This window comes from Tachypleus tridentatus, chromosome 7 (genome assembly GCF_004210375.1).
Source record: "Tachypleus tridentatus isolate NWPU-2018 chromosome 7, ASM421037v1, whole genome shotgun sequence".
Taxonomy (NCBI): Eukaryota; Metazoa; Arthropoda; class Merostomata; order Xiphosura; family Limulidae; genus Tachypleus; species Tachypleus tridentatus.
In genome coordinates, this window is record NC_134831.1 from 151,072,864 (window position 1) to 151,099,142 (window position 26,279).

The 26,279-nt window shown below is 33.5% G+C and overlaps 1 protein-coding gene across 1 annotated transcript in view; it reads left to right on the forward strand.

The window, feature by feature from the left end:
* The window catches only part of LOC143256908 (breast cancer anti-estrogen resistance protein 1-like), a 45,002-nt gene that overhangs the window by 3,229 nt on the left and 15,494 nt on the right, over window positions 1-26,279 (forward strand). The window contains 1 exon segment of the mRNA XM_076514752.1: window positions 16,996-17,316. Coding sequence (XP_076370867.1) covers window positions 16,996-17,316 — 321 coding nt within the window.

A 26,279-nucleotide genomic window follows, 5' to 3' on the forward strand; every position in this document is an offset into this window, starting at 1 on the left:
TAATCCATGAATTTGTAGAAATCCGCTGTCAAAGTAAAGGAAAAAATTAATTAAAACAAAAACTGAAGATTACATAAAACAAAAGTAATTTAAACTTTAAAGGGGGTAATATTAACTCAAGCCAAGTTTACTTTTAGCCATTGTACTCGACTTGATGGATGATTGATTAATTAAGAAAAAGATTAATAAAACTGTGTTGTAACGTGTTTCACTTTGATGTCATAATTGAACACGATCTGATCAATCAAGAGCAGCAGCTAGAGAAACTGGCACATGTGTAACATGTTAATAGTATGTTGTTTCTTAGTTAACAATAGCTCTTTCTGTGTAATCCGAAGTAGTGTATATTTAATTATTAGTTCAGTAACAATACGTATGTGCGTGTGTCTGTGTGAGTGTGTGCATGGTTTTTCTGCTGAAAAATACTTCCTGAAAACGTTTTGTTTAATTATATTTTGAACAATATTTTCACTTAGAAATTAATGAAAAGAGAATAATTGAACGCACTTTTTGCTCAATCTTGACACAATTTTAATGCATGCAAATTTCTTTCAAGTTTAATGCGAGAAATGACTGTGAATATTTTACAGATCACATTTCTGTTATTGCAGTATATCCGGTTGAGTGAAGAGAGATTACTAGAAGTATACCAAGGTCAGGCATTTTAACTAGTTACAAACATTTCCATTCACCAAAATTTAGTTCCGGTCACGTGAATCATGGGATGACGTAGCTCTTGTCATTTGGTAACTAAACGAAAACAGATGTGCGCGTGTAGAAAACATATGATTCGTGTAGAAGTAAAAGGAACATCTGAAGTATTGTAAAAATGTTCGCGTATGTTTGTCCTTCTCCATCTTTATTGAAAGTGTACATATTTCCTAAAGTAGAAGTATATTTGTGACATCAAGGAGTTTTAGTGATTTTCATTGAACGCAAATATTCAAATAATAAGAAAACACTTTAATAAAAAAAAATGTAGTTATAAATGATATGTGAAACTTAATGCTTGTGATAAAAATAAGCTTGTTATAAACCGAAACAAAAATCCATGACTTGAACCTGTAAAAGGATATTTGTATAAACAGTAAATAAGTAAAGGTACCACGTGTGTCTAGTTCCACAGTCTATAAATATAACGTCTGTGTTGTTGTTTTTTTCTTTTATTTCGATGTCAGTTTCGCAAAGAGCTGCTTCAAAATGACTACGTCACGTCGCCTCAAGTAGAACGTGGTCCGTTCCCATGGTGAAATCGATAAGGATGATTGTCTCGTACAGAACTGGCTTTATGATTGTCTCGTACAGAACTGGCTTTGCGCCTGCTCGTTGTTTTGTATAAATTACTAACATTGAGACCAATCTAGTGGCAGGTAGAGAAGCACATTTAAGTGTATAGTGGCCAAATATATTAAAACTTGTCCTGATAATAGTTGTTAATAAACCCGTGACGTTTACACCACAGTTAAATCCTTTCCCGCTGTGAACCTTAGAAAATGACGTACGTTATAAATTGGCTTGAAAATATCTCTCAGAATATCCGAGATATTAATTTTATAGCATGTAAACCAGAGCAAATTGATTTAGTCAAAGTAGATCATACTTTTTGGAAGTAATTTTGGTCTGGTTATCTTATAAGGACACCTCATTACTGTAAAGTAGGAGGCACGTGATCCAGTCGGTGCTAGAACAATATTACTTAACCTCATCCATTTCGTAAACGTTAATGATACTTCAAGTGTTAAGTGATCAAATCCATAAAGAGTTTCCACTTGATTACGACAGGATTTAAGTCAGTCAAAGTCAATAAAAATTGACATTTGTGTAATTTGAGATATTAAAAAATGGGATTAGTTTATCGTATAATCAGTCAGGACTGTTGCAGATCAGTTTATTTTAAAATCATTAGTTGTTTTCCTATACTTCGGATGTTTACATATTGTTAAAAAAAATACACTTTTTGTGATGTTTAAAGTGACATAATTGATCATAAAACGTGGAGAATTTAAACAAATTATGACACATACAGACATCCACAGGGAAGCCCGGCAGTACAACAAGTTTTCTTGCTTCCTTTTAAGAAATTTCACCGCCATATTTATTTTACGTTAATTGTGTATTTTGCAATATCTGTTATTGTTTCTTTCGTTTGCTCTGTTTTATTGATAATGGTTGCACTTTAAGTTTATTTATCATGTAGTATTTTCTACATATTAATTACAGTATTTACATTTTCTCTGAAGCATGGTTTGGCAACGAAACGCCAAAAGTATTTAAGCCTGATATTTAAAATAACCTAAATATATACTCAGGTGTATAAATAAAACTTGTAAAGGGTTTTATAGGATGTTAAACCCATCTTCTCTCTTACAGACCTGACATTTAAGGTAGAAACTGCTCATACTTATTGTTTTGAATGCATGCGCTGTGAACACTATAAATATACACCTTACTAACTAGATGTACGGTGAAACCATACACCGTACTAACGAGATATACTTCCGCAGGGTACCAGAAACTTTTCTGTTTCAAAGGTAAATAAAACCAAAATTAAAGTAACAAATATTTTTTCTTCCTTTTGAAGTTCATATGTCATGCTTTGTTGTAGCCCGCAGAGGCCATAATTCTTCTAGTGATTCATGGCATGCTCACGTTTTACTGACGTCAAGACAGTACTAATTGAAAGTGAGGCGTCCCTTATGTGACGTTATTTTAATGCCTACTTACTGCCTGACGGACAACACACTACTGGTTAAAACAGGTGACCCTTTCAGGTGGTCTTTGGCCCCCTTTCGAGGAAATAACTTGTTCAGCCAGACGGATCCAACTTCACTAACAGTTGAAACGAAGATCGGTCCTTCTTACTGTTACTACAAGTATTACTGATCTATTTATTGTCATATATAATTTAAGTACTTGTTTTCGTAAAGTTACAATAATACTTTCGTAATAATACTATATATATATATATATATATATATAGAGAGAGAGAGAGAGAGAGAGAGAGAGAGACTTTGTTAATAATAATTCTAAACGTACATGTTATGGGGAGCACGTGAATACGAAAATTTTTTTGAATAATATTTAAATATTGTTACCTAATTCATAATTCGTTTGTCAGCAAACGGGTTTGGGTAAGTGGGATGACGTACACCTGTTGCGTGTAACTACACGTAGGTGTAACCTAAATACATATTAACCAGTACTATAAAATATTTATAGAGGTTGAACTATCAACCAACGAGGTCGTCAATCATCATGAGAACACTAATAATCCAAGTCATTTGTTCAACTTGTATACATTGAACTCGCTAAACTGAAGTGCGACAGCAGTACTTTGTAAATATATTACATTATTTTATAAATTAATCAGAAGATTTTGCATGTGAAAGTGTTATCTATAAGAATAGGGCTAATAGTACTGTATCAGTGAAAGAGAAACAAATATGAACCACACAAAGTACGTGTCATTGGTCTCTTCCCCCCCCCCCGGTACAGCGATAAGTATACAGATTTACAACGCTAAAATCAGGGATTCGATTCCCTCTGGTGCACTCAGCAGATAACCCGATGTGGCTTTGCAATAAGAAAACACACACGCATGTCATTGTACAAGAACCCAAAATCAAGTATTGAAAATGAAGCAGACAAGCATTAAAGTTACCCTTCCGTCTTGTCGAACAGTCCAAGAGGCTCGAAGGTGTACACACACGAAAGTAGGTGAACACAATGTTGTTTATCAAAGATTTTCAGTTGACAAGATGTAAATTTTCCCAGCTACTCAAACATGAATGTTTCGAATGCTTTTAAGTCGACTCCATTTAGGTCTTTAACTTCTACTAGTTATTTACTACCAGCAGTAAAACTGGCTCACCTGAAGAAAACTTACATTTCTAAAAATATTTATGTATGTATACAGTACATAACTTAAAATTAATATAAAACATTATCTTCTCTTAAAAAACAAACTTGTAAAAACATGTAGATATAATTGTCTTGTGTTACATAACATTTAACTTTTAGACAAATGGTAAATGTCGGTAAAGTATCAAGTTTACTTAGTTGTTGTTGTTTTTTAACATAAAATTCATCCTAGTCCCGAAATAACGTAAAGGAAACTCATTCTTTTTGATTTTGGGTTTTTGTTAAGCCTCGGGTACCTACACCAAAAACTTCGTGAATTTCACAAAACTGGTTGTAAAGAGTACATTAATTGGTCTAACCACAAAATCCCAACTAGTTGAAGAATGCGTATTACTCATAATGATGAGTAATAACTTGTTTTTATTCACTCGTTGTTGAAATACATTACAAGAATCTCGAGTCAACAAGGGATGTATTTATGATTCTAATATTTGAAATTGTATTTGTCATCCGAGTTAACTTAGTCGATATATATACATATTATAACCACCCATTTTTAAGCCATAAACAAAATACATTAACATGAACTAAAATACGCTGCATATTTCTAGAAAAAAAGATCCTAGGGTACAAGCTACAACGTAGGATTATAAAATGTGTACTAAGTTTTGGAGGTGGCTGCGGAAGTAGGACCCACATAGACGTGGGACGTTATGGGCTTCAGCACCAACATCTCGTTCCTTTAATTTTTAATCTCCTTATGTGAGACTAGCGAATTGGAGGTTAAGACTGATAGACGGTGTATCCCCACTGCTGTATGAGTCCTACTTGCGCAGTAACCTGCAAAACCTAGATAAATTTTATAATCCCATGTTGTAGGTTCTACCTTAGGATATTTTTTAAAAGTATGCAGCGTATATTGTTTCATGTTAATGCGTTTTGTTTATGGCTTAAAAATTTATGGTTATACCATAATTAATTAGAGGTGAGGATTTGCTGTTTTTAACGCAGTCTTTCCTCATGATTTTGTTTATTCATTTAGCCTCATTTGGATGTAATTCTTTAATTTCACTATATATAGATAGATAGATAGGGGAGAAACAAGGGCTGCAAGTTGCGTTTGAAAATGATTATATATATATGGATCAATTGTTAACTGTACCAGTAGGCTAAATAAAACACGCTACCGATTTTCGTTACAAGAGTATCATTCTTAAACGTCATTACTTTGTTACTTGCGTCCGTACGGAAACACTAAACAAAAAAAATTGAATATACATATAACACTGTTTCCTTTTTGTTTATCAGTTTAACGCAAAGTTCTTTTTTGCCGTATTTACAATGATTATAAAGAACTTTTGTGCAAAATTATTTCTGATTTAGCAGAAATAGCTGCGAAGCGTCACATTTCCGTGCTTTCAATGTCACGTGTCTCATGAGTTTCAAAATGGCCCTAGTAACAGTCGATGGAATAATATGGGGAGAAAACTGAATATGTTGTTGGCGACCTCTAGTGGGAAACCCTTCTTTCAGATTTTTTTCTTCTTTTCGATCTTGTTTTATATTCGTTCTGTATAATATATCCAGGTATAGGATCGGGGAAGAGTGTAACAATGTATGGCTAGTTTTATAATAAAACTGCTGTAGCGTAAAGAGAATGGTAGCACGTTTCAAGGTTCGGTTTAATCACGTGACATCGAGTTTGAATGTTGTTTTTTGTCAAGCTTCTGAACAAATTGTTTACCAGCATTCATGAACGATACTATATTTCAGGTAAAATAAGAAAATGTTTAAATATGAAATTCTCGTTTTAATTTTAGCATTAGGCGCTTAGAGACTGAATTCTTGTTCGAGTAACGTTAGGTACTTAAGTACGGAATCTTCGTATCAATCACAGCATTACGCGCATAAGGACGGAGTCTTCATTTCAATCACAGCATTACGCGCATAAGGACGGAGTCTTCATTTCAATCACAGCATTACGTGCATAAGGACAAAGTCTTCGTTTCAATTACAGCATTAGGCGCTTAAGACTGGAATCTTCGCTTCAATTACATTAAGAGCTTAAAGGAACGTTTAGTGACGTTTTCAAAGAATTTGAATCCATTTAGTTATTATAATAGATAGAGAGATATAGTAAACGATTATACCAGTTTGTGGTTATCCAAAGCACGTGCTCGACACGTAACATTTATTAAACAAACCAATTATTTCCGGTATAGTAGAATGCTAAAAGGGGTCACGTGTCCTGCACATAGTTTAATAATGAGTAATTTCCTGTTTCTCTGCTTGGTGATGGAAAGTTGTCTGATTTCCGAGTATTTTCGTACGTTAAAGAACAGTACACATTATATTCTAAAATATTATAACCATTGTGACTTAACAGTCATTAGCTGGCAGAAGAAGAACAGTAATCGTGTATTCAGTGTGGTATTGACTTCAAATATATAAATCTCAGACGTCAAACTGTTGCAGCCAATACGCTTTCAATGACTATAGCAGCCCTCGATTGCAATTACTAAATATTTAATTTAGAAACCACTTCACTATTTTAAGAACGCAGATCATTCATTTTAAATTTGTATCTACGTGAAATATACACATTCGTCTATTCCATAACCTCATGGTGTGTTTTTAGGAAAATTTTGTTTGTTTTAGCGCAAAGCAACACAATCGGTTATCTGCGCTTTCTCCACTGCGAGGAATCGAACTCTAGAACTGAGCATAGACTAACTCCTGACACACCAGGGAATTTTAAGGAAGGATAGTTGTTTCTTGCTTCATAAGATAGTTTTGTGTTTGTGACTGGTCAAATGGATGGGTAGAAACTTCTATGAAAACATAATAAACGTCAGGAAAAACAATACAAGCACTTGGTTTTCTACTTGTCTGCTTCAGTCTATCAACCAAACAAAGCTACACTTGCTTTCAAAATCAAACTTTTTAATCGACATAAAGGAACTAAAGACTGGACGTAACTATACTTCGATTTCTTTTGACAACTCTAACTCTTAATATTTCTTTATAATCTCAATGAATATGTGAATTATAAACTCTCAAGTAAATTTATAAATTTTGGTGTATATCCCGCAGGAGGAACATAACAATATTTATAACACATAACTCTTCAAATATGATATCTATCAATCAATATAAAACATAAATGCAGATCAAATGTAAGCGTTTTCTTTATTACACAGACAACAGTAGGAAACTTACTCATCACAAGTGACCACCTCAATAAAGGTACTATAACGAACTGGAAAAAAATGCGATAAAGCAAACATCGATCAAAGTGTAGATCACTGCTGTTAACAAAAAAGCAAAGTAAAAAAATCACGGAGACAAAGAGGCTATCAGGCTTTACGTCCTTGTTTTGGAGGACTAGCTCTTTAAACTTATCGTTGGTTGATAGACGTCCCATGAGGCATGAATGGGATTTTGGTCGATTTTGCTGCTTGTTCTCAAGATCTACGTATGTGGTTAATATTTTTGTAACCGCTTTATATAGTTCTCCTCTATCTTTTTCTTCTACTGCCCTCATGTAAGATTAAGTCCTTGTAATACATTCTGTAGCCTCTTCTCTAAATGAGACTGTGTCCACCTGGAATGTATTAGAAGAGGTCCTCAGCAGGCCCGTCTAGCTCTTTGAACTAAGAAGCTGCAAGGGAGCAGTTCCCTTTTTGTCTCATAAGTAAATCACGAAGTGTATTCCTTTTTTGTCGATTACACAGGGTGTTCGGAAAGTCACTGTGCAGTTTTGTAAACATACTTTATTCAGTCTATTTCAAGCCAGCAACTGATAGCGGTGTTTAGAAACAAAATAAGAAGGATCCAAGCCTGTATTGATGCCAACGGGGGTCACTTTCAACATTGTTTATATTTGTCATTCATTTTTACCTCCTGTATTCTATATTGAAGCATGTCTGTTAAATATATAAGTGCACAGTGACTTTCCGAACACCCTGTACTTCATGGTGAAGAACAATTATATATTGGGTGAGTGTGTTCTCTTTTCCCTCCACCTATTTGGCAAGATACTTAGTCCTTGAAGGGGTTAATAAAATTGCTACTGGGTCGCTTTATATTCGTAAGCAGATGTTAATGATGGTTGCCATGCAACATGTGGGTTCCACAAACTCAATATTACTAGTTTAAATTCTTTATTTCTAGCACTACTTTTGGTTTGTTTGTATTTGAATTTCGCGCAAAGCTACATGAGGGCTATCTGCGTTAGCCGTCCCTAATTTAGCAATGTAAAACTAGAGGGAAGGCAACTAGTCGTCATCACCCACCGCCAACTCTTGGACTGCTTTTTCATCAACAAACAGTGGGATTTAATGTAACTTTATAACGCCCCCACGGCTGAAAGCATGTTTGGTGGGACGGGGATTCGAACCCGCGACCCTCAAGTTACGAGTCGAGTGCCTTAACCACCTGGCCATGCCGGGCCCTGCTTTGGTATAGTACAGCTTTAACATATTTAATATCATAGACATGGTTGATCTTAACCCTTCCACGTTTTCTTTTGTACTTTGAAGAATTTCTGAACAAGGCTGAAACCGTAGATTTTCTTCAAAGGAAGATCACTTCCTTTCGATTAAGCATTAGATATTTTAGGAGCTTGTTTTTGTATAACCAAATGAAACTGTGTAGGATGGCAATTTCAGTCACAACTGACAGTCTTAGCAGGCAGATGATTTACTCTCTGTATAGACCTCTCAGCTAAACATCTAACAAGATGATAGGATTAAGATAGTCTTTTATCATTTCCCGTAACCTTACACATATCTGAAAACCTTGAATAATTCAGAAGCACCTAATAGTGTGTGGCACTTTACAATGTATAACTAGCTTTAACATAGGGTCATGACATTCCGAAGCTGGTTATGTGTTACGTGTACTGTTTTCCTTGCGAAAACCGCGTGACGCTTTTTTGTTTACATTTTGATAAAAATCAGAATCTTCACGTTTTTAAACTTAAAGAAAAATTTGGTTTGGACTGCAAGTTCACTCCAACCAGTTTTATTTGTAATTGCTTGTTCTACATCAGCATCTTAGCACAATGGCAATTTTTCTCGAAAACAGAGAGGAAAAAATCTGTAAAAGTGGCAGATAAACGTGGCAAACAATAATAAACAAGGTTATAACGGTATACTTACCTACACAACCAGTTATTGTTCCTGACGCCATTATTCTTTCTTACTCTTCGATACTTTTATTTATAGAAGCTTCAACAGGTGAGTTAGCATCGTAATAAGAGATTTTCAGAATTTAATTGTAAAGAAGTGTATTGATTGAAAAACAAACAAACAAACCTTAAGTTACTGTTTAATAGATAAACGAAAGTTTTGGATTTATGAAACAAAAAAACGAGACAAATGGTAGAGGTCTCTTCAGTTTTTTTCATTGGTGCTCTTTGGTTTTTACTCTAGCAGTCAACTAACGAGTTACCAAATCTACGCCATCTTGAAAAAAGTTACTTTATTTAATAGTGAAAAAGAGAACAAATACTGAATACAACTACTACACACTTTTTAACCTTTATCTGTGTTTCCAATATTTGGTTTCCTTCTGCGAGATTGGAACAGAAATTCACTCTACTGAAACCGAAGGAAGACTGAAATTAAGGCAAAAGTCGAGATACACTGATGACATTGAAACAAATATGTAGCATCTCTTTTATTTTACACTAATCGTACAATATAATTACCAGATAACCAGTTTGACTTTCAATGATAAAATTGGCCCATTGGTCTTAGAAGACATCTTGCGAATTCCATGAGATTCCAGAGATAATCTAAAATTAATGCTTATCAGGAAAATACCACTATATTAACGTGCTGAATTATAGCGATCAGTCAAGGACTTTAAGAAACACAAGTTTTGAAGTATATTTAAATTTTACTATTAAGAAATGACATTTTGTAGGATAGGCTACATAGTAAGAGCTATATGTTTCAAAAATTGGATAAATATCTAAACATGTGTACTATATCGGCAAAAGAGAAAAAAAATTTCTAATACATAATATATAACAAGATGTAAGAGTATTTTCTACCATCAGATGTCTGTCGATCAAGAATCAGTTAGTCTGAGAAATATATACTGAGCCTCTCAAAAAAAAAATCATTAAGAGGCGTGACTTATCACGAACACCATACCTTACTCAACGTTATATTGACCTAACTGTCAAGACAAGTGGCTAATCAAGTCTCACTGTCGCCGCTGGCCTCCTACATTACTTTTTATGTTTCATTAGCTTCTTATTTTTTGTTCTAAAAATTTTCATTGTTTAGTTTCCTAGAGGGAAGGAAGAATGCCTTGAAATCTGAAAAAGGAAGTCCCATAGTACTACTAAGTTCTATTGTTGTTTCTGAGTAGTGTTACAAACTATGACGTCAACGTGCATCGGTTAAGTATCTGACAGCATAGTTTAAATTATCTAGATAAGGTGATAAATGTTACATTAACAATTCATACGGTATTACTGTATATTTATGATGTCAGGGTTTTGAATACTGACTAGATTTGTTAGCAGTGGTATTAATATAAACATTGTCGAGGTATTGATAAAAACATTGTTACCTAACATTTTAAAAGCATAAAATTCTGCAAAATCCTTGTTGATAAATAATAAAACATGTTGTTAACGCAGAATGATGTAGAGATGGCCGTAAAGAAATGCCAAGAAGAATATATGGATGATACAAAATGTTCCCACCTTGTTTCTGTACTTTATGATGTTGCCATCTCTATATCATACTTAATTTTACAAACTTTCTTTTGTTTAACGACTTGCTCCCTATTTTTTGAAACAGCTTCATTGAAGTAGTTTGATAAGTAAACATTTGTTTTATTTTTATAAATAAATTTTAGTTTACATTGTTAATATCATATCAGTTTTGTGAGTTTCTTCATCGTACTTGTCGAATGACCTCGAGTATTGATATTATACCATAGAGTTGGCTACAATAGATTATTAACTATCACTTATCATAATCTTGACTTCTAGGGATTTAACGTTGATGAGCCTATAGTAAGGGAAGAACATATGAAAATGTAAAACCGTATTGTTCTTATATTCGTATTTGCCTTGTTTTTGCCACTGCCACTCTTGCATGACTTTACATTTACAAAATGTTTTTATTACTTGTTTTGTGATGTTTTTTCCTGTCTGAAAGTTAGTGTATTTTACGAATGTCTGTAATAAAATTTAATATTGTATGCCTTGACGTTTTTTTTTCTTATTCCTTCACTTCATACCTAATATAGCAATCGGCACCCTTAAGACAATGATTGTATAGTGTGCAAAACAAGTACTCTACATGCAACAGTCATCCAAAGTTTATTCATTATTAACTGGTAATTCCTGTTTCACTCTGTACTTAAATGGTGCGATATTAACAATATATGAAAATAAAACGAATCTTTACTTATCAACATACTTTAATAAAATTGTTAAAAGGGAAAAAATAATACAAATAATTTGTAAAAATTAATTAAACTGTAGGAATGTTAAATAGTTTAGAAACAAAGTAGGGATGAATATCAAAAACTACACAAAAGTCATTATATAAGTAGTGATATAGTTTCAATAATAACTTTAGTTTACCACTAAATGTTGAATTCCTATCAGTTGCATGAATTCAGACTTGAATACAAGTATTTAAACTGAATAGTGTTATGAAGTCTTAACAGTGGCCGATAACAATAAGCTTGTAAAATTAGCTCAGTAACTTACTAACTATTTATGTAGGAATATTTGTGTGATTTTGTGTATTCACCCATTTCTTACTTCTGTACTTTTAGCATTTCCGTCCCTCCGTCATACTTGATTTTAAAACTTTTCTTTTAATTACTTGTACTATTATATAAATGAATGACTCGTAGTAATGTCTGTAGCTTATGTTATTGTGAGGTATAAGTTGATCTGTTCTTGCCGGGATGAAAACCTTACGATGGTGGTGTTTCAAGTCTGTTTCACTATATTTTGGTGTTATAAGGACAGTGAAGCATGATTTTTTAAGGTTGCCGGTGATTAAAGATGGATGATTAACAACATGAGTACGATATATCTGCAGTAATGTTGCAGTCTTATGTTAGTGTTGCATAGTGTTGTTTGTTAGATTCTAATTTTTTATTATGTTTTCGTTATTTCCTGCGCTTGCCTTCTCTGTTTCATATCGTAGAATTTATAGCAGGTAAGGTTTTCATTGCATTTAGTTATTATGTCATTATGTAATTAGTAAATACAATGAATAATCGTTTCTCTTTTTGTAACTAGCTTTATATGTTCAGCTTTATAAGTAAAATATCTTTCAAATTGCAACGTGAACATTTCCTCTATTATTGAACTAGTGAAGTACTAATGTTTTCAGATTAATCAGATAATTGTGATCGTGATTTCTATTGCACTGAATGAGGAACTGTCTTTATTAATAAGACCATTTAAATGAAATTAAAGAATAGTGTATCGTAGTATACAAACCATACTATATCTACTCTGTCCAGTGTCAGGGTTTTCCAGGCTCGCGGGGATACCAATGGTAGTGCTTATATCTGACATTATGTATATTATCATATTACTTGACAAACGACTATGTGACTCTGTGAGCTAGATAAAGTTTGTGAAGTGTGTTTGTCGTTTTTTATTTACCCCACAACACGTACTAATTATTACAAAGATGTGTGTGTAATCACTTAAACTTGCTTATACCATATTAACAGTTTGCAAACGAACAAGTATCCCATCATTCCCCACGATTCAAGACTTATTTGTTTAATAAGCAATCATATAAAACGAAAACACCCTACTACTTACTACACAGGTATCGTAAATTCACCTTCCCCCGCTTATATCCACAGTTTCCTACTCCACAATTGCTAAAGCTCCTTCTGTTGTCTGAATCATCCGTGTAATCCTAGCAGATGGGGATGAAATGTTGTTTTTTTGTTGTAATCACGTGCACCTACGTCTACCACACGAGAAACATAAATTATTTGGTGTGCTATACTGGCTTTTATCTTATTTTCACAAAATCAGAATAATATTTCCGTTGTCATGTTTACGTTTTTTCTTTTGCAGATTAGTAGCAAGGCTGTTTCGATGTTGACTTGCATTTACGAAGGATTTTTGGGAGTCATTTTGTGTGTTTGTACAATAAAGCTTAGTTATCTCGGGTATTTCGCACTCACTTTCGCTGATAGCCAAATTTCAAGTTTTAACAACAAGGTTTCGATAATGTATAATCCGTAAAAGTAACTTACTGTTATTGTTAAGACATTACTACATTTATTAGTGAAAGACAAGGGAGTTTGTACAATCTTAATTAATTAATAAGTTGGGGGTAGTGCCAAAGAGCAATCAGTAACCTATCTTGAAGTAGTCCTACCATAAGAAGAACATTATTTGTTTTTGAGGTTGGGACAACATTTTAAATGCGGAATGTGCCCTCTTTGGTGCTGATAATAGACTTGCCTTTGTTAACAACGCTTGGCACCAATTATTGGTTCACGTTTGTTGGCACCCCCCCCCCCTCAACTACATACACAATAATCAGCTCCAAAGTAACGTGTTTCTTTTCGTTTGTTGTTCTTGCTTCATAACTTGTTTATAAGCTCGCATAGATCGAAAAATAATTAATTCTGAGTGGCTTTTCCCAGTATTCCACATTATTAGTTCCACTGATATTTCGTTCTTTTGCACATTAATCACAATGGCTTTTGATTTGAGCAAGATGGCAAAATATCTCAGTCACCAAATATTACCACTGCTGCAGGCAAATAGCAGTTCGTCAGCTCCTGTCCTTGTGGAAAGTTATCTCTAGTCTTGTTATCTGTTAACCTTGTTTAAACTCTACGCTGCGGGGCATCATGTAATTCACATACAAATTTGATTAGGTTGAGCCCGTTACTTGCTATGGATCTGACTTCCCAGTGGTTTTCATAGTGTAATTTATATTAAGCTCACCTTGTTAACATTAGTAACCTGAAGACTTGGGTACCTCACTGAATAGATGTGTACTACTCATTAGTTGAAACTGTTAGGATATACTCTTATAAACACTTATCTGTGTTTCTTGTCATGTAAATAATTACACGAAATACTGAGATCTACAACCTATTGGTCATTACAGTTTTGCTTAATAAGATTTGATTATACTGCTTGGATTATAGTGTTGAATACCGAATCATTTTTGTTTCTTTATATTACTATTTACTAGGTTTAGTGTGATTTTTACCATGTGGATCATTAGGTGGAAACTGATATTACTGTATTTTATTATATTTTTCTCACAGTTCATCGAATAGGACTACATTTAGTTATCAGTGTTACTGTTAATTCTTTCAGTTGGTTTTATATTGTGACGGATTTATCGTTATACGTTTAGTTTAATACCCATGTTTTTTTTCCAGAATATTTTTATGCATGTGACACAGGGCATGGCCAAGCGTGTTAAGGCGTGCGACTCGTAATCTGAGGGTCGCGGGTTCGCATCCCGTCGCGCCAAACATGCTCGCCCTTTCAGCCGTGGGGGTGTTATAAAGTTACAGTCAATCCCACTATTCGTTGGTAAAAGAGTAGCCCAAGAGTTGGCGGTGGGTGGTGATGACTAGCTACCTTCCCTCTAGTTTTACACTCGTAATCCCTAAATTAGGGACGGCTAGCACAGATAGCCCTCGAGTAGCTTTGTGCGAAATTCAAAAACAAACAAAGCATGTGACATATATTGTTGGATGTGTTCTCTAGATGTGTAGAAGATTACTGAGAGTAAGAATAAACAATGTTTTACAAAAATCTAGTGAGTTTTCGAACTTTGTTGAACGTTCAATAAGCTCATCTTAAACTGTATAAACCCAAACGTCAAGAGACAGTAATATTATTAATAATCTGATATAGCGAGTGTGTCATAAGCCTCGGAAGTTATAATTGTGATTAACACCTATTAATTGGACAACTACAGAATTGGATCAGGAACGTTTATAGATTTCGAAAATTACAAACAGTTAAATTTCAGTGAATTAACTTCGTACGTTAGTATTTCTACGAGGAGATTAAATATTTTCGTTAGTAAAAAATGCAGGCTTGTAAGTAGTTTGGTGCCAACCAAACTGATTAACTTGAGCTAGATGTGACAGTATCGATTCAGATTAATGTTCTTGTCGTGGACCTGGATCGTCGATAAAATATTCAGCTCCAGACCCGGTAATGTTTGTAAAACTGTTGTATGTAAATCATTATTTGTAATAACGGTTACTATGAAATATATTGTTGTTTGTTCCTTAAAATTTATCTGTGTTAAGAAAGAAAATTTATTGGCAAATATCACAAATTTCATACATATCGACATTCAATTAACTTCTAAATTAAAATTGAAATTTTTGATAATTTGAAATCATAATGCGTTAACATACGTAACATAATAAATCGGAGATTCGTACGAGATAAATCGCGATACGTAACAGTATTTATATGCTTAGCTACAAATTAATTTTCATAAGTCATAATAATTTAAATAATATTTACTGTTACGACAGTGTGTGTGTGTTTATATATATATATACAGAGAGAGAGAAATTAGGTGTGTTGTTATTTAGACATAACTACAAGCACCAATTTAAAAATGAAACTGGTCTGATCCTCCAGCTCAACATTAAGACCAATCCAGGAAACAGACGGCCAAAACTTTACTTGAAGAAAATAAACTGCAGAAAATTGTTAACCTATAGGACTTCCGCACACCAAAATGTTAAATACAGATGTGTTGATAGCGATAATTAACCAAGGAAAATTTCTGTGATAGGCTTGTTTATTTGATAAAAAGTGTAAAATGATATTAATGAAGTTCTTCAAGGTATTTCATTTTTTATGAATGGATGGTATTATTCAATGGTATATTAAGTAAATTTATGATATGTAAGTTACTTGTTAAAAACAATATTTGTTTTAGCTCTAATATTAGTTTTTTAATAATGTGCGTTAGTATAAGACGGCAGGTGTCGTATTTTGAAAAACGGAAGCAATTTTTCTCGAATTTTAGAATTTATTCTCAAGTAAAATATATTAAATGTTCTTGCTATGAAATAATTATAAATAACAACTAAGATATTGAGTTTGAAGAAATGCTAAACGAGTATGTGTTAATAAAAAGTGTCAAGTAAGATTTAAACAGAGATTAGTCTTCTGTAAAAGTACGAAGACTTAACTTGATTTCAGTTGATCATCATTATTATTCTGATCCATATCGGTTACCAAACAGGATTGTGATAAATCTGTGACTCTAATTTTATGTAATTGGGTTAGGCTTAGTGTAATCACGTGATTGTTATTTCAGTATTTGTGGTACTCTAAAATTCTTTGAACTTAAATTAATATAAGTGTTTATGTATTGGTTTTAAATCACACACATGCATATTTATATGAACTGTTTTAGTTTGCACTCGCATGAACTATCTGGTCATTTAAAAAAACCTTCGTTAAAACTTGCTTTTTAGCATTATACATAGTATATAGGGCAATACGCTATTAGCTAAATTCTACTGACTTCATTTGATGAGTGGAAAATACTGGTTGTCATTATTTTTAAAACCCTTATGGGAATTATTGAGTAAACTTTATTTAAAAAGTATAGCACATTATTCTAAAAAACAAGTTACTGTATTAACCAAAACGTGTACCAATACTTAACCTAACGACTCTTATTTTTATATTTTGTTAATTTTCAAGAAAGTTTAAAACAATATTTAACATTATAAAACTGTTTGCCACGTTGCATCATAATATTAAAAAAATTTGGAATTCGATAAGGGGCAGAATATTTTAGGCCTAATACTTTAAGGTATTTAACAAAAGGTTTGTATACGGAGCATGGGATTGAAAGATGGATGGAGATACATACGTTAGCAATGGAAAAACTCAATACTATATTATGTATGATGTTACAATAGTGGTTAATGATAATACTTTTTTTAAATAACTTACTCGATAATTATAGTGTAGCTTGTAGTTTTTCATATGGGTTTGCTTATTTGAAATGTTATAAAATAAAATCATGAATATGTATCTGAATAATCAACTGTACATATTGTAATTATTTTAAATATATGAGTAATTGGGTAATAATTTTCTAGAACTGCTTGGCCAAAGCTCTGTACGACAACATAGCAGAAGCACCAGATGAGATAGCTTTCCGGAAGGGTGATGTCCTGACGGTTTTGGAACAGAACACCCAGGGTTTGGAAGGGTGGTGGTTATGTTCGCTGCGAGGACGACAGGGAATCGCTCCAGGGAATCGCCTACGCCTTCTCCCTGGTATGTACGACCCCTCCGGCATGGGCTTTGCGGGAGGTGTTACTACTATATCGGGAGATGCACCCATCGTAGCAGGAACATATCCAGGACCAGGTGTAAGACACGCTAGGCGGCGTAGCTGGCACGTGAACCCCAACAAAGTAAGTTGTTTTAGAATAGTTGTGAAAATTCATTAAACATTTACACGAGGACTGTTGGTAACCTAATGTTGTAAAATAAAACAGTGTAAATGACCGGTAATTTGATATTAGTACCTTCAATGAAGTGATAAGTTTTGTTTCGGTTGGGATAACAAAATGTTTATCATTGAAAAAAATGTTTACACGTGTATTTTTTATACGTTTTTAGTGTTGGACTTGGTTTAACTTCGATACGTTATTTTGCTCTTTTCCTCTAGCGGGAGGAACTGGTAATTAAAACAATATTAACTTTAAATATTAACTAACAATATTAACTTTAAAACAGAACCAAAGGAAGACTGACGTAAGAACTTTGCAAACTGTTTGAATCAACACATTATACATTCGTTGTACACACTTATAAGTACGCGTGTGTGTTCCTGTATCCAGAGATTCTTGAGAAGATCCGTTTTAACATGAACACACATTTATCTCACACAGCCTGTTACCAAACGTTATATTAGTGGCTTTTTATGAGAAAACATGAGTGGTATAGTAACGAACCAAAAGAATAGATCATATCACAACCACGAGTTTGTGTCTCTGTTACCAAACGTTATGTTAGTGGCTTTTTATGAGAAAACATGAGTGGTATAGTAACGAACCAAAAGAATAGATCATATCACAACCACGAGTTTGTGTCTCACACAGCCTGTTACCAAACGTTATGTTAGTGGCTTTTTATGAGAAAACATGAGTGGTATAGTAACGAACCAAAAGAATAGATCATATCACAACCACGAGTTTGTGTCTCACACAGCCTGTTACCAAACGTTATATTAGTGGCTTTTTATGAGAAAACATGAGTGGTATAGTAACGAACCAAAAGAATAAATCATATCACAACCACGAGTTTGTGTCTCACATCGGCTGTTATTGGTATTAATACTTTTATTGATAAGCAGAGAACAACGTTTCAACCTTCCTAGTTTATCATTAGGTAACAAAGAGAGAGTTTGCAACTGACCGTTGTCGGGCACATGTCTTAGGGATGAGAGTATAAACGGGTACGGGATTGTAGGGGGCATTGCAGTGGAATGTTAGGTTATTAATTAGTATAGGTATAAAGGTGTTCCTTTATTTTGATTTTAGTTGTTGTATAAGTAGGTCTTTAATTTTGCGTTTGTTTACATTTGTTTCCCTGCTTAGTATCTGGGTATTTTCTATCGGTATGTTGTGTTTCTTTGATTTGCATTGTTCAAAAACGTGTGAATGTGTTGTTGTTGTTGTTTTTGTTCTTTGAATCTATTTTCCATTCTACTGCTTGTTTCTCCAATACAGAAGTAGCGGAAGTTGTTGCATTGTATTTTATAAATTATTTGGTGTTGTGTTTGTCAATGTAGTTTTTACATAGTATGGACTTTAGTTTTGTACTTGGTTTTTGAATAAATTTGATGTTTACCAGAATGCTGTTTTGTTGTTGCTATGCAGCAGTGTAAGGTTTTGTAGTTTGTTGTATCTTGGGATTTATTGTTGTTGGTCTGGGTGTGTGCGTGTAATTTTTTCCACGATTTTTTGAGGAAATTTGTTGATATTGATGAAGTGTTGTTTTATTTTGTTTATTTCATCGTTAATTTTATTGGGTGAGTATAGTTTTGTGGCTGTGTGTATTTGGTTTCTTAATATATTGAGATTTTGTTTCGTGCTGAGTCCCATGAAATGTATAATCCAGTATGGGTGATTTTTCTGTGGATTTCTGTTTTGAACTGTATATCGGTTCTAGTTATCCTGAGGTTAAGAAATGTTATTATGTTAGTTTTTTCCTGTTCGCAGGTGAACTTAATGTTGGGGTGTATCGAGTTAACGTGGTTGAAAAACCCTACTATATAACAACTAAAACCAAAATTAAACCAATATAAAGGAATACTTTTATACCTATACTAATTTATAACCTAACATCCCACTGCAACGCCCCCTACAATCCAGTACCCGTTTATACTCTCATCCCTAAGACGTGCCCGGCAACGGTCAGTTGCAAACTCTTTCTTTGTTTACCTAAAGATGACCTAGTTAGGTTGACACGCTTTTGCTAATTTCTTGTTCATTTATGCCGTAAGTGCACATTCCTTTTAAGGTATAAGTTTGGGTCAGTGTTTAATGACATTACACCTTTCGCTAAATACTGCACACTTTATAAGGTTATATTTCTTCTCGGTAACAAACTTTCATCAAACATTCATTCTGTGTTTTACAAGACCAGATATTTATCTAATTAACAGTTTTTATTTATTAACATTTGTATCCTATAGCTAGTACATTTTCATAGCCAAGCTTCCACAGAATATTTATTCACATTTTCATGAAATGGTACGTTTCAGACATTAATAGCTTATTTATTAAAGTGTCATTTATATTGCAAAGTTACATTTCTTTTCATATCCAGGCTTCAACCAGACGTGTTTCGTGAGACGACTGTTATCACTAAATATTATCCCTTTAGTGAGTACTGTACTTGTCTGGTATAATTACGTTTCTTCTCATCTTTCACAACACAGCACTCTGAACATTAACGGTTTTTTCTTAAATTAAACTATTTTCTCATTTCTTAACTTTTAACGGATAACACTTTTATTAACCATTATAAACTTTTATTAACCATTATAAACTTTTTGAAGTGCCATGTTTTGTAAATTGTAACTTTTTTTTTGGATATGGGCTTTTAAAAGTCATTAACTTTATTATGCACCGCTTGTTAAGTGCAGTTCTTACAAAAACCAGTTAAAACTACGTATGATATGAAATTAGGCTTGCTCTCGACTTCCACTTAACTCTAGTCTTTTTTAGTCTTAAGTGATTTTCTTCACATTCCTCGGAATCTCTCACTGCATATTTAGTAGTATGTCTTATAGAAGTTCACTTGCGGCTTCAAGTGAATATTGGCCATTCTATAAAGTCCTACAGGACTACTATATGTCATGTGATATCCTGTGCCTGTTACACTACAAAATGTGTACTTGTTCTTTTGCAATTTTACGTGAATTATAAGGAAATAATGCAGCAATATCTTATAATTCTAAGAGTTAATTTATGACAGATTAACTGTTGTAGTAAAACATGGTATGTTTCAGCGTTGATTACTTTTATTCTGAAGAAATTGTACTTATGGCTTTCACTATGACGTGTCTATAACAGAAAATGATACCGAGCATCTACAAGTCATTTTATGTATCAAACACGAATGATCTCTCACCTACCAGGTATGTATTAGTTGTTTTGGTTAGGTTGCGCATTGGTCACAGATTTTTAACTCACCATTTCCATTTATCTGGTACTGATGCACCAGTGTGTTGTCTGTGTGGCACTCAGGTCACAATAGTACAGTGGAACGCCGTTAAACCGCGGTATTTGGGGGGTCAACCTGCTTAACCGCGACTTAAACCTTTGTGACTGAAAAACCGAAGTCGCCAACAGCTCCGCCAAGGAGCCTCATCCGGGCCATTGCGTGATCATTATAATATTAATGTATAGATTATTCAGATACAATTGTAATATATTTTATTTATTTCCCAAATTAAAGCAAATCCTTTTTCAATATCCCCTTGAAGTTATAAAGCCAGGATTAAATTCGTAAGCCGCGTTTTTACACGTTCTTAAATTAGCGGTGAGCCGCGATAATTCTCGCTCACATTTGTCATGTCAGTGTCAACGACAAGGAGAGTGTGAGAAACTTTAAAAAGCCAGGTAGTAGATTTAATACATCAAAAATTTTGGGACAAGACTTACTACAGCGGCTTAAGCGATTTCGCGGTTTATTGGTCCGCGGCTTAATGGCGCTCCACTGTACATATTTTATTATCATGCCGTTATTGCAACACCAATGTTATAGGTGATACTGGCCGCCTCACTCATGTTTTTACATTTTACGAGCTATTGGTCTTTTTAACTTAATTTAAGGTTTTTATTGGACTATACACTGTTTTAGCATGATTTCTTTCACACATTTTAATTTTTATTTTGATCTGAACCCAAGACTGGAGAGGCAAACTTCAGGCGACTGACAGCAAGTTTGAACTTAAAGCTTCAGTCTTCCTGGCAGGTCTTAATTTTACGTATTTTTACCTTAATTTCCACATGTTATTATAGTATACTGCATCTTGTTTGGCACAGATAGCCTAGTAGCTTTGTGCCAATAAACATGAAATACTTACCTACCTATATATTAGTCACTGAAAATGACAAAATCTTTTTAATAAATAAAAATTATATATATATATGAATCGGTGTACATATCGTATTTAACACAAAGGAACGAAATTTGCCACAATATTAATGACTTTAAAATGGAATTAACTTGTAGCTTCATAACTGTTTGTACATCCAATATTCATCTCCGTACATACTTCTGGTTGCTATAGCAACCGGAATGATCTTTACGATAGAATTTGACCGTATGAACTGACTTCTATAATAGTCCCACGTGAGCTGTTTAGGGATATATTATTTTATATACTGATTGCAATATTAATAGTTACAAATACATTATTTTGTGAGGAAGCATCTAGGTAGCCTCTGCAAGTCGCACAGTTTCAGTTTTCCCACAGAATATTAAACTGTCGTTTTTTTTAATGTGGTATTTTTAAAAATATACCTGTTTGTTAATTAGGTGTTAGCGTGCTGGACTGCGGAATTGAAATTCCGTGGTTCGCGTCCCGTTACAGCTATAAACAAAACTAATATAATTTACGTTCTATATGTAGGGTTGTGAGTGAATTATAAGAGTGACGGTCAAATCTCTCTATTCAGTCTGATAAGAGTAGCTCAGGTTTTAGCGGTTTTGGCACTAACTGTCTTCCTACTAGCATGTCACTTCAAGCCGTACGTAGCTGTTGTGTAACTTTGAGTGAAATCTAACAAACAGATAAACAAACAAATCACCTAATTGGTTTTATATTGTGAAATCAACACTTTACATCAAATTCGGTAGCTCAATATTTTTATCCGTTACAACACTCATGGTAAAAAAGACGACCAAAATCATTAGAGGGGGTCATCCGTTGTCTATGTAAAACAATGGACCCTACGCAGCAATTAATGGGGTAATTGCAATATTTGTCTATTTTTATGTTTAATGTTTGTGCATGAATTATACATTAATTCATGTAACTAACAAAGCCTCGTAACTAACAAAGTCATGGAAACAAATAATTTGGCGCCTAAGTAGTTTAGAAAATGTATTTTGAAAATCCGAAGAGGTCCATAAGGACCCTATCGGATTCTAGTGAACCTTAAGCTGTGAGAAACCGAGTGTATCTATACATTAGTATACGTGTATTGACGTACATCTGTGTAGTAAATCTGTACTAAATGCTGCTTGGACCTACAGTGAGGAGTATATGTATTGATGGTACTTACACATGATCTTACAAACAACTACTGCTAGTTCTGTAGTAGTCGTGTTAAACATCGTGAGGTATTAGAAAACATACATATCATTTTTAATACCACGATTATTGAAGAAAACCGACTTCAAACAGTACACAATAAAATGGATTTTAATGAAATCGTCACAGTTTCGAACTACAATAAAACATTTATTCAGTTGTCCATTGTATAGAGATTAAAACTTAAGACAGTCGAGAGCCTTTACACATACTACATATTTCGAAGCATAATTTCATCATCATCAGATTTTTTTTTATTGTGTACTGTTAAACATTAACCTCCGTAACCATTTTGGTGTTTAAAAATGCATGTAAGGGTCGTTTTAACTTTAATGGGCTATTCTGACAAAAGATAATATTATATATAGGTGACTTTTTACGAGTTTTACAGACTTCGTCAGACGACGTCGATTTGAGGGTGAGGAAAATAATTTTAATAGTTTTACAAATAGTTTTAGTAAATTTAGTTTCGAAAAAAACTGAGTTGGAGTTCGACTGAACATTTTTGTAGCGTAAACAAACATTTAAAATGAGTTAGAACTATCTTCTTAGACGACGATTCTCAATGCAACAAAATGCACCAGAACAAAACTCGAGTTTTCTCTAGATGGTTTTAAAATCTGACAGTGTTTCCAAGCGATCAAACATTAGCATATCTTTTTTCCTTTTTCCGTGGCATTTCTGTAAGTTCAAATAAACAGGATGAAAAATTATTAATCAAATTCACCGGTATCTTCCTTTCCAGTCCCATATTTCCTTTTGTATTACCTGTTGTATGTATAATTGATTATGTTCAGCCGCAGACCAGACATTGAAGTGTGTGGATACAGCACAGCCAGTTATCAACCTTGTTATTCTAATATATCGTGCAAAGTTGCGGTTCAATAACCCCATTCTTTCTTTCTGCACGTCTGCTAAACCTTAGAAGATCTACGTGTTATGTTTTCTGTGTCTATAACTGATGAGATGGAGTGTATGTGAAGTTGGTATAACACAGACAGCTGCGAGTTGTATGGTTAGTTCCACGTCTCTCTATGTTGATGTGTTTGGATGTTATTAGTATATTATCAAGTAAGAATTGCAGTATTTCTTAAAGAAATCTTTCTGGCAAAAAAAAAAAAAAAACATGTTAAACGCAATCTAATATTATTTTAAGTTTGAGTTCCTGTTTGTGGCTAATAAAACTGAGCAGCGCAATTGTTATACTGCACTTCGCGTTTATTGTTTTCGGTTAGTTCTAATAAGAAATTTATTTATTTTTGTTGTTGTTTTCATTAAGAATTACATTATATTAATTTATTTACTTCTTTCGATTTTACGTTTCAAGAGAAAAATCAAAGGATAAAACACGTAGATACCAGTGAATGATGAGTAATGTGTAGCTATCGCTAGAACATTGAGCGTCCATATTATTAACCTAGTTTTGGACAGTGATCAATCTAGATGGAAAATACACTTGTTTGAACATTTATAGTATGGATAGAGCAAAATACATGTTATCACAGATCTTGATAAACATATGCACAAAGTAGACATTCTTAGCCTGCAACATACAGTGAACTCTACAGATGTATTTTGTTATATTTAGTATGACTTTATAAATCTCTTAAGTAGCTCTTATGATGATAGTCTATCTGTACGGTACATCAGTAGTTGTTTTTACGTTACTTGTGTATCAAACACGATGATACCGATGCAACACTCTGTGTCTATATCTAGTTGATTATCCGTCTGTTTGTCTCCCTCTTTAGTAACCTGGTTGATCTAGATAATTTTATTTTCTCATTTACTGTAATATAAAATATCGTTCTCGTATTTAAAATTTGATTTTGGTTTTTACTTTACCAAATATATACATATTTGTAATATCAGTATTGTTTGGTCTGTGGTGTTACGTCTATGTAGTTCGGATCCCCGTCGTACCAAAAATGCTTGGCCTTCCAGCCGTGGGGATGTTATAATTTCACTATCAATCCCACTGTTCGTTGGTAAAAAGGACCCCGAGAGTTGGCGGTGGGTGGTGATGACTGGCTGCCTTCCCTCTAGTCTTACACTATTAAATTAGAGACGGCTAGCACAGATAGCCCTCGTGTAGCTTTGCGCGAAATTCAAAACACAAACAAACGCCCACGTATTTGTGATTTTTAATCAGAATATCTTCTTAATGTAGTGTTTGAAAAATGGTGAAAGGGTTAAAAACAGGTTGTATGTTGGTTTGTTTGTTTTTTAAGAAGAAAGACTAAGTACGACTTGAATTAAATGTTTAAAAACATTTATTAGAATTATGGGTAGTCGTCTCACGGGATCTGCACGATAACATTGGAAGTATGAAGATAAATGTTAAGTTTTACGGCTTAGAAAGTCAATATTTAAATTATTTCATAAGCAAACTTGTATTTCATGCTAGAGTTAAAATTATGGTAAAGTTAGTTACCTGATTTGGTCATTTCGAACACTTGTTAATTAGCGTGAGTTAACGATTTTTGTGATTCTTTTGAAGCGTGAGGAATGATAAGTAAATAATAATGCATTATATTAGGTACAAATAAGAAAAAAACCTTTCAAAAAGGAAGTAAATGCAGGGATGGCTAACATCAGTACTTCAAAAACAATGCAAAAAAGTGAAGATATATTTGCATCATCACTATATGCAAGTGCCATCCGTAATATCTTATTTGCATTGTTCTTGAAGGATTTGTGTTAACTATCCCTACATTTACTTCCTTTTTTTGAAAGTTTTTTCTTGTTTGTTTGTTTTTATATTTTTTAACGCAGTGTTTCAATAGACGTAAGAAGGTTGGTTGTATTTATAACCAAGTTTTAAATACACTGAGGTTCCAACTGTAATATTTATTGTTTATCTGTTATTCACCTTGTACTTAAACTTTTTTTTAATGAACAACAAATTTCTACTCTACGAAACATCAAACAATGTCAAAATTTATTTCGATATATTTTGTTTCACCGAAACTTTACATCAGCTATTTTAATCACGAGTATTACTGATTTGCGTATTCCAAGTCGTTTTAATACAAGGTACTAGGAACTCTGATGTGACTTCGCATATGTTTCTGAATTCATATTTTATCCCTTTAAGGTAATATGCACGCCTTTGAATGTTATTTATATGTATTAGTCAAATAAGAACACATTTAAAAGTAACAGTGCAGCAAATAATTAAATTTATTAATACCGTTCTTTTTCCTGACGCATTTTGTTGGTTTGTACACTAATAAGGCGAAGGTAACGGATCACTTACATCGTTTTGCACGTGCTTTGAGAGTGCAGGTGATAATAACAAGTAAGGTATATGTAAACTAACGGGTTTGTCTTTATAATGAAGATGACTCACCCTTTATTGTAATGTATAATCACCTAATTCACTCTTCGTAGTCTAATAAGAGAACATGTGAAACACGAATAGCATAACCACTGTTTCTTAACGACATTGACTTACAAGTCAGGCGATAGTTAAACTTAAAACAGCGTGCAAGTTTATCTTGTTTAATGTATACTGAAATACATTTCTAAGAAGTTCTTTAG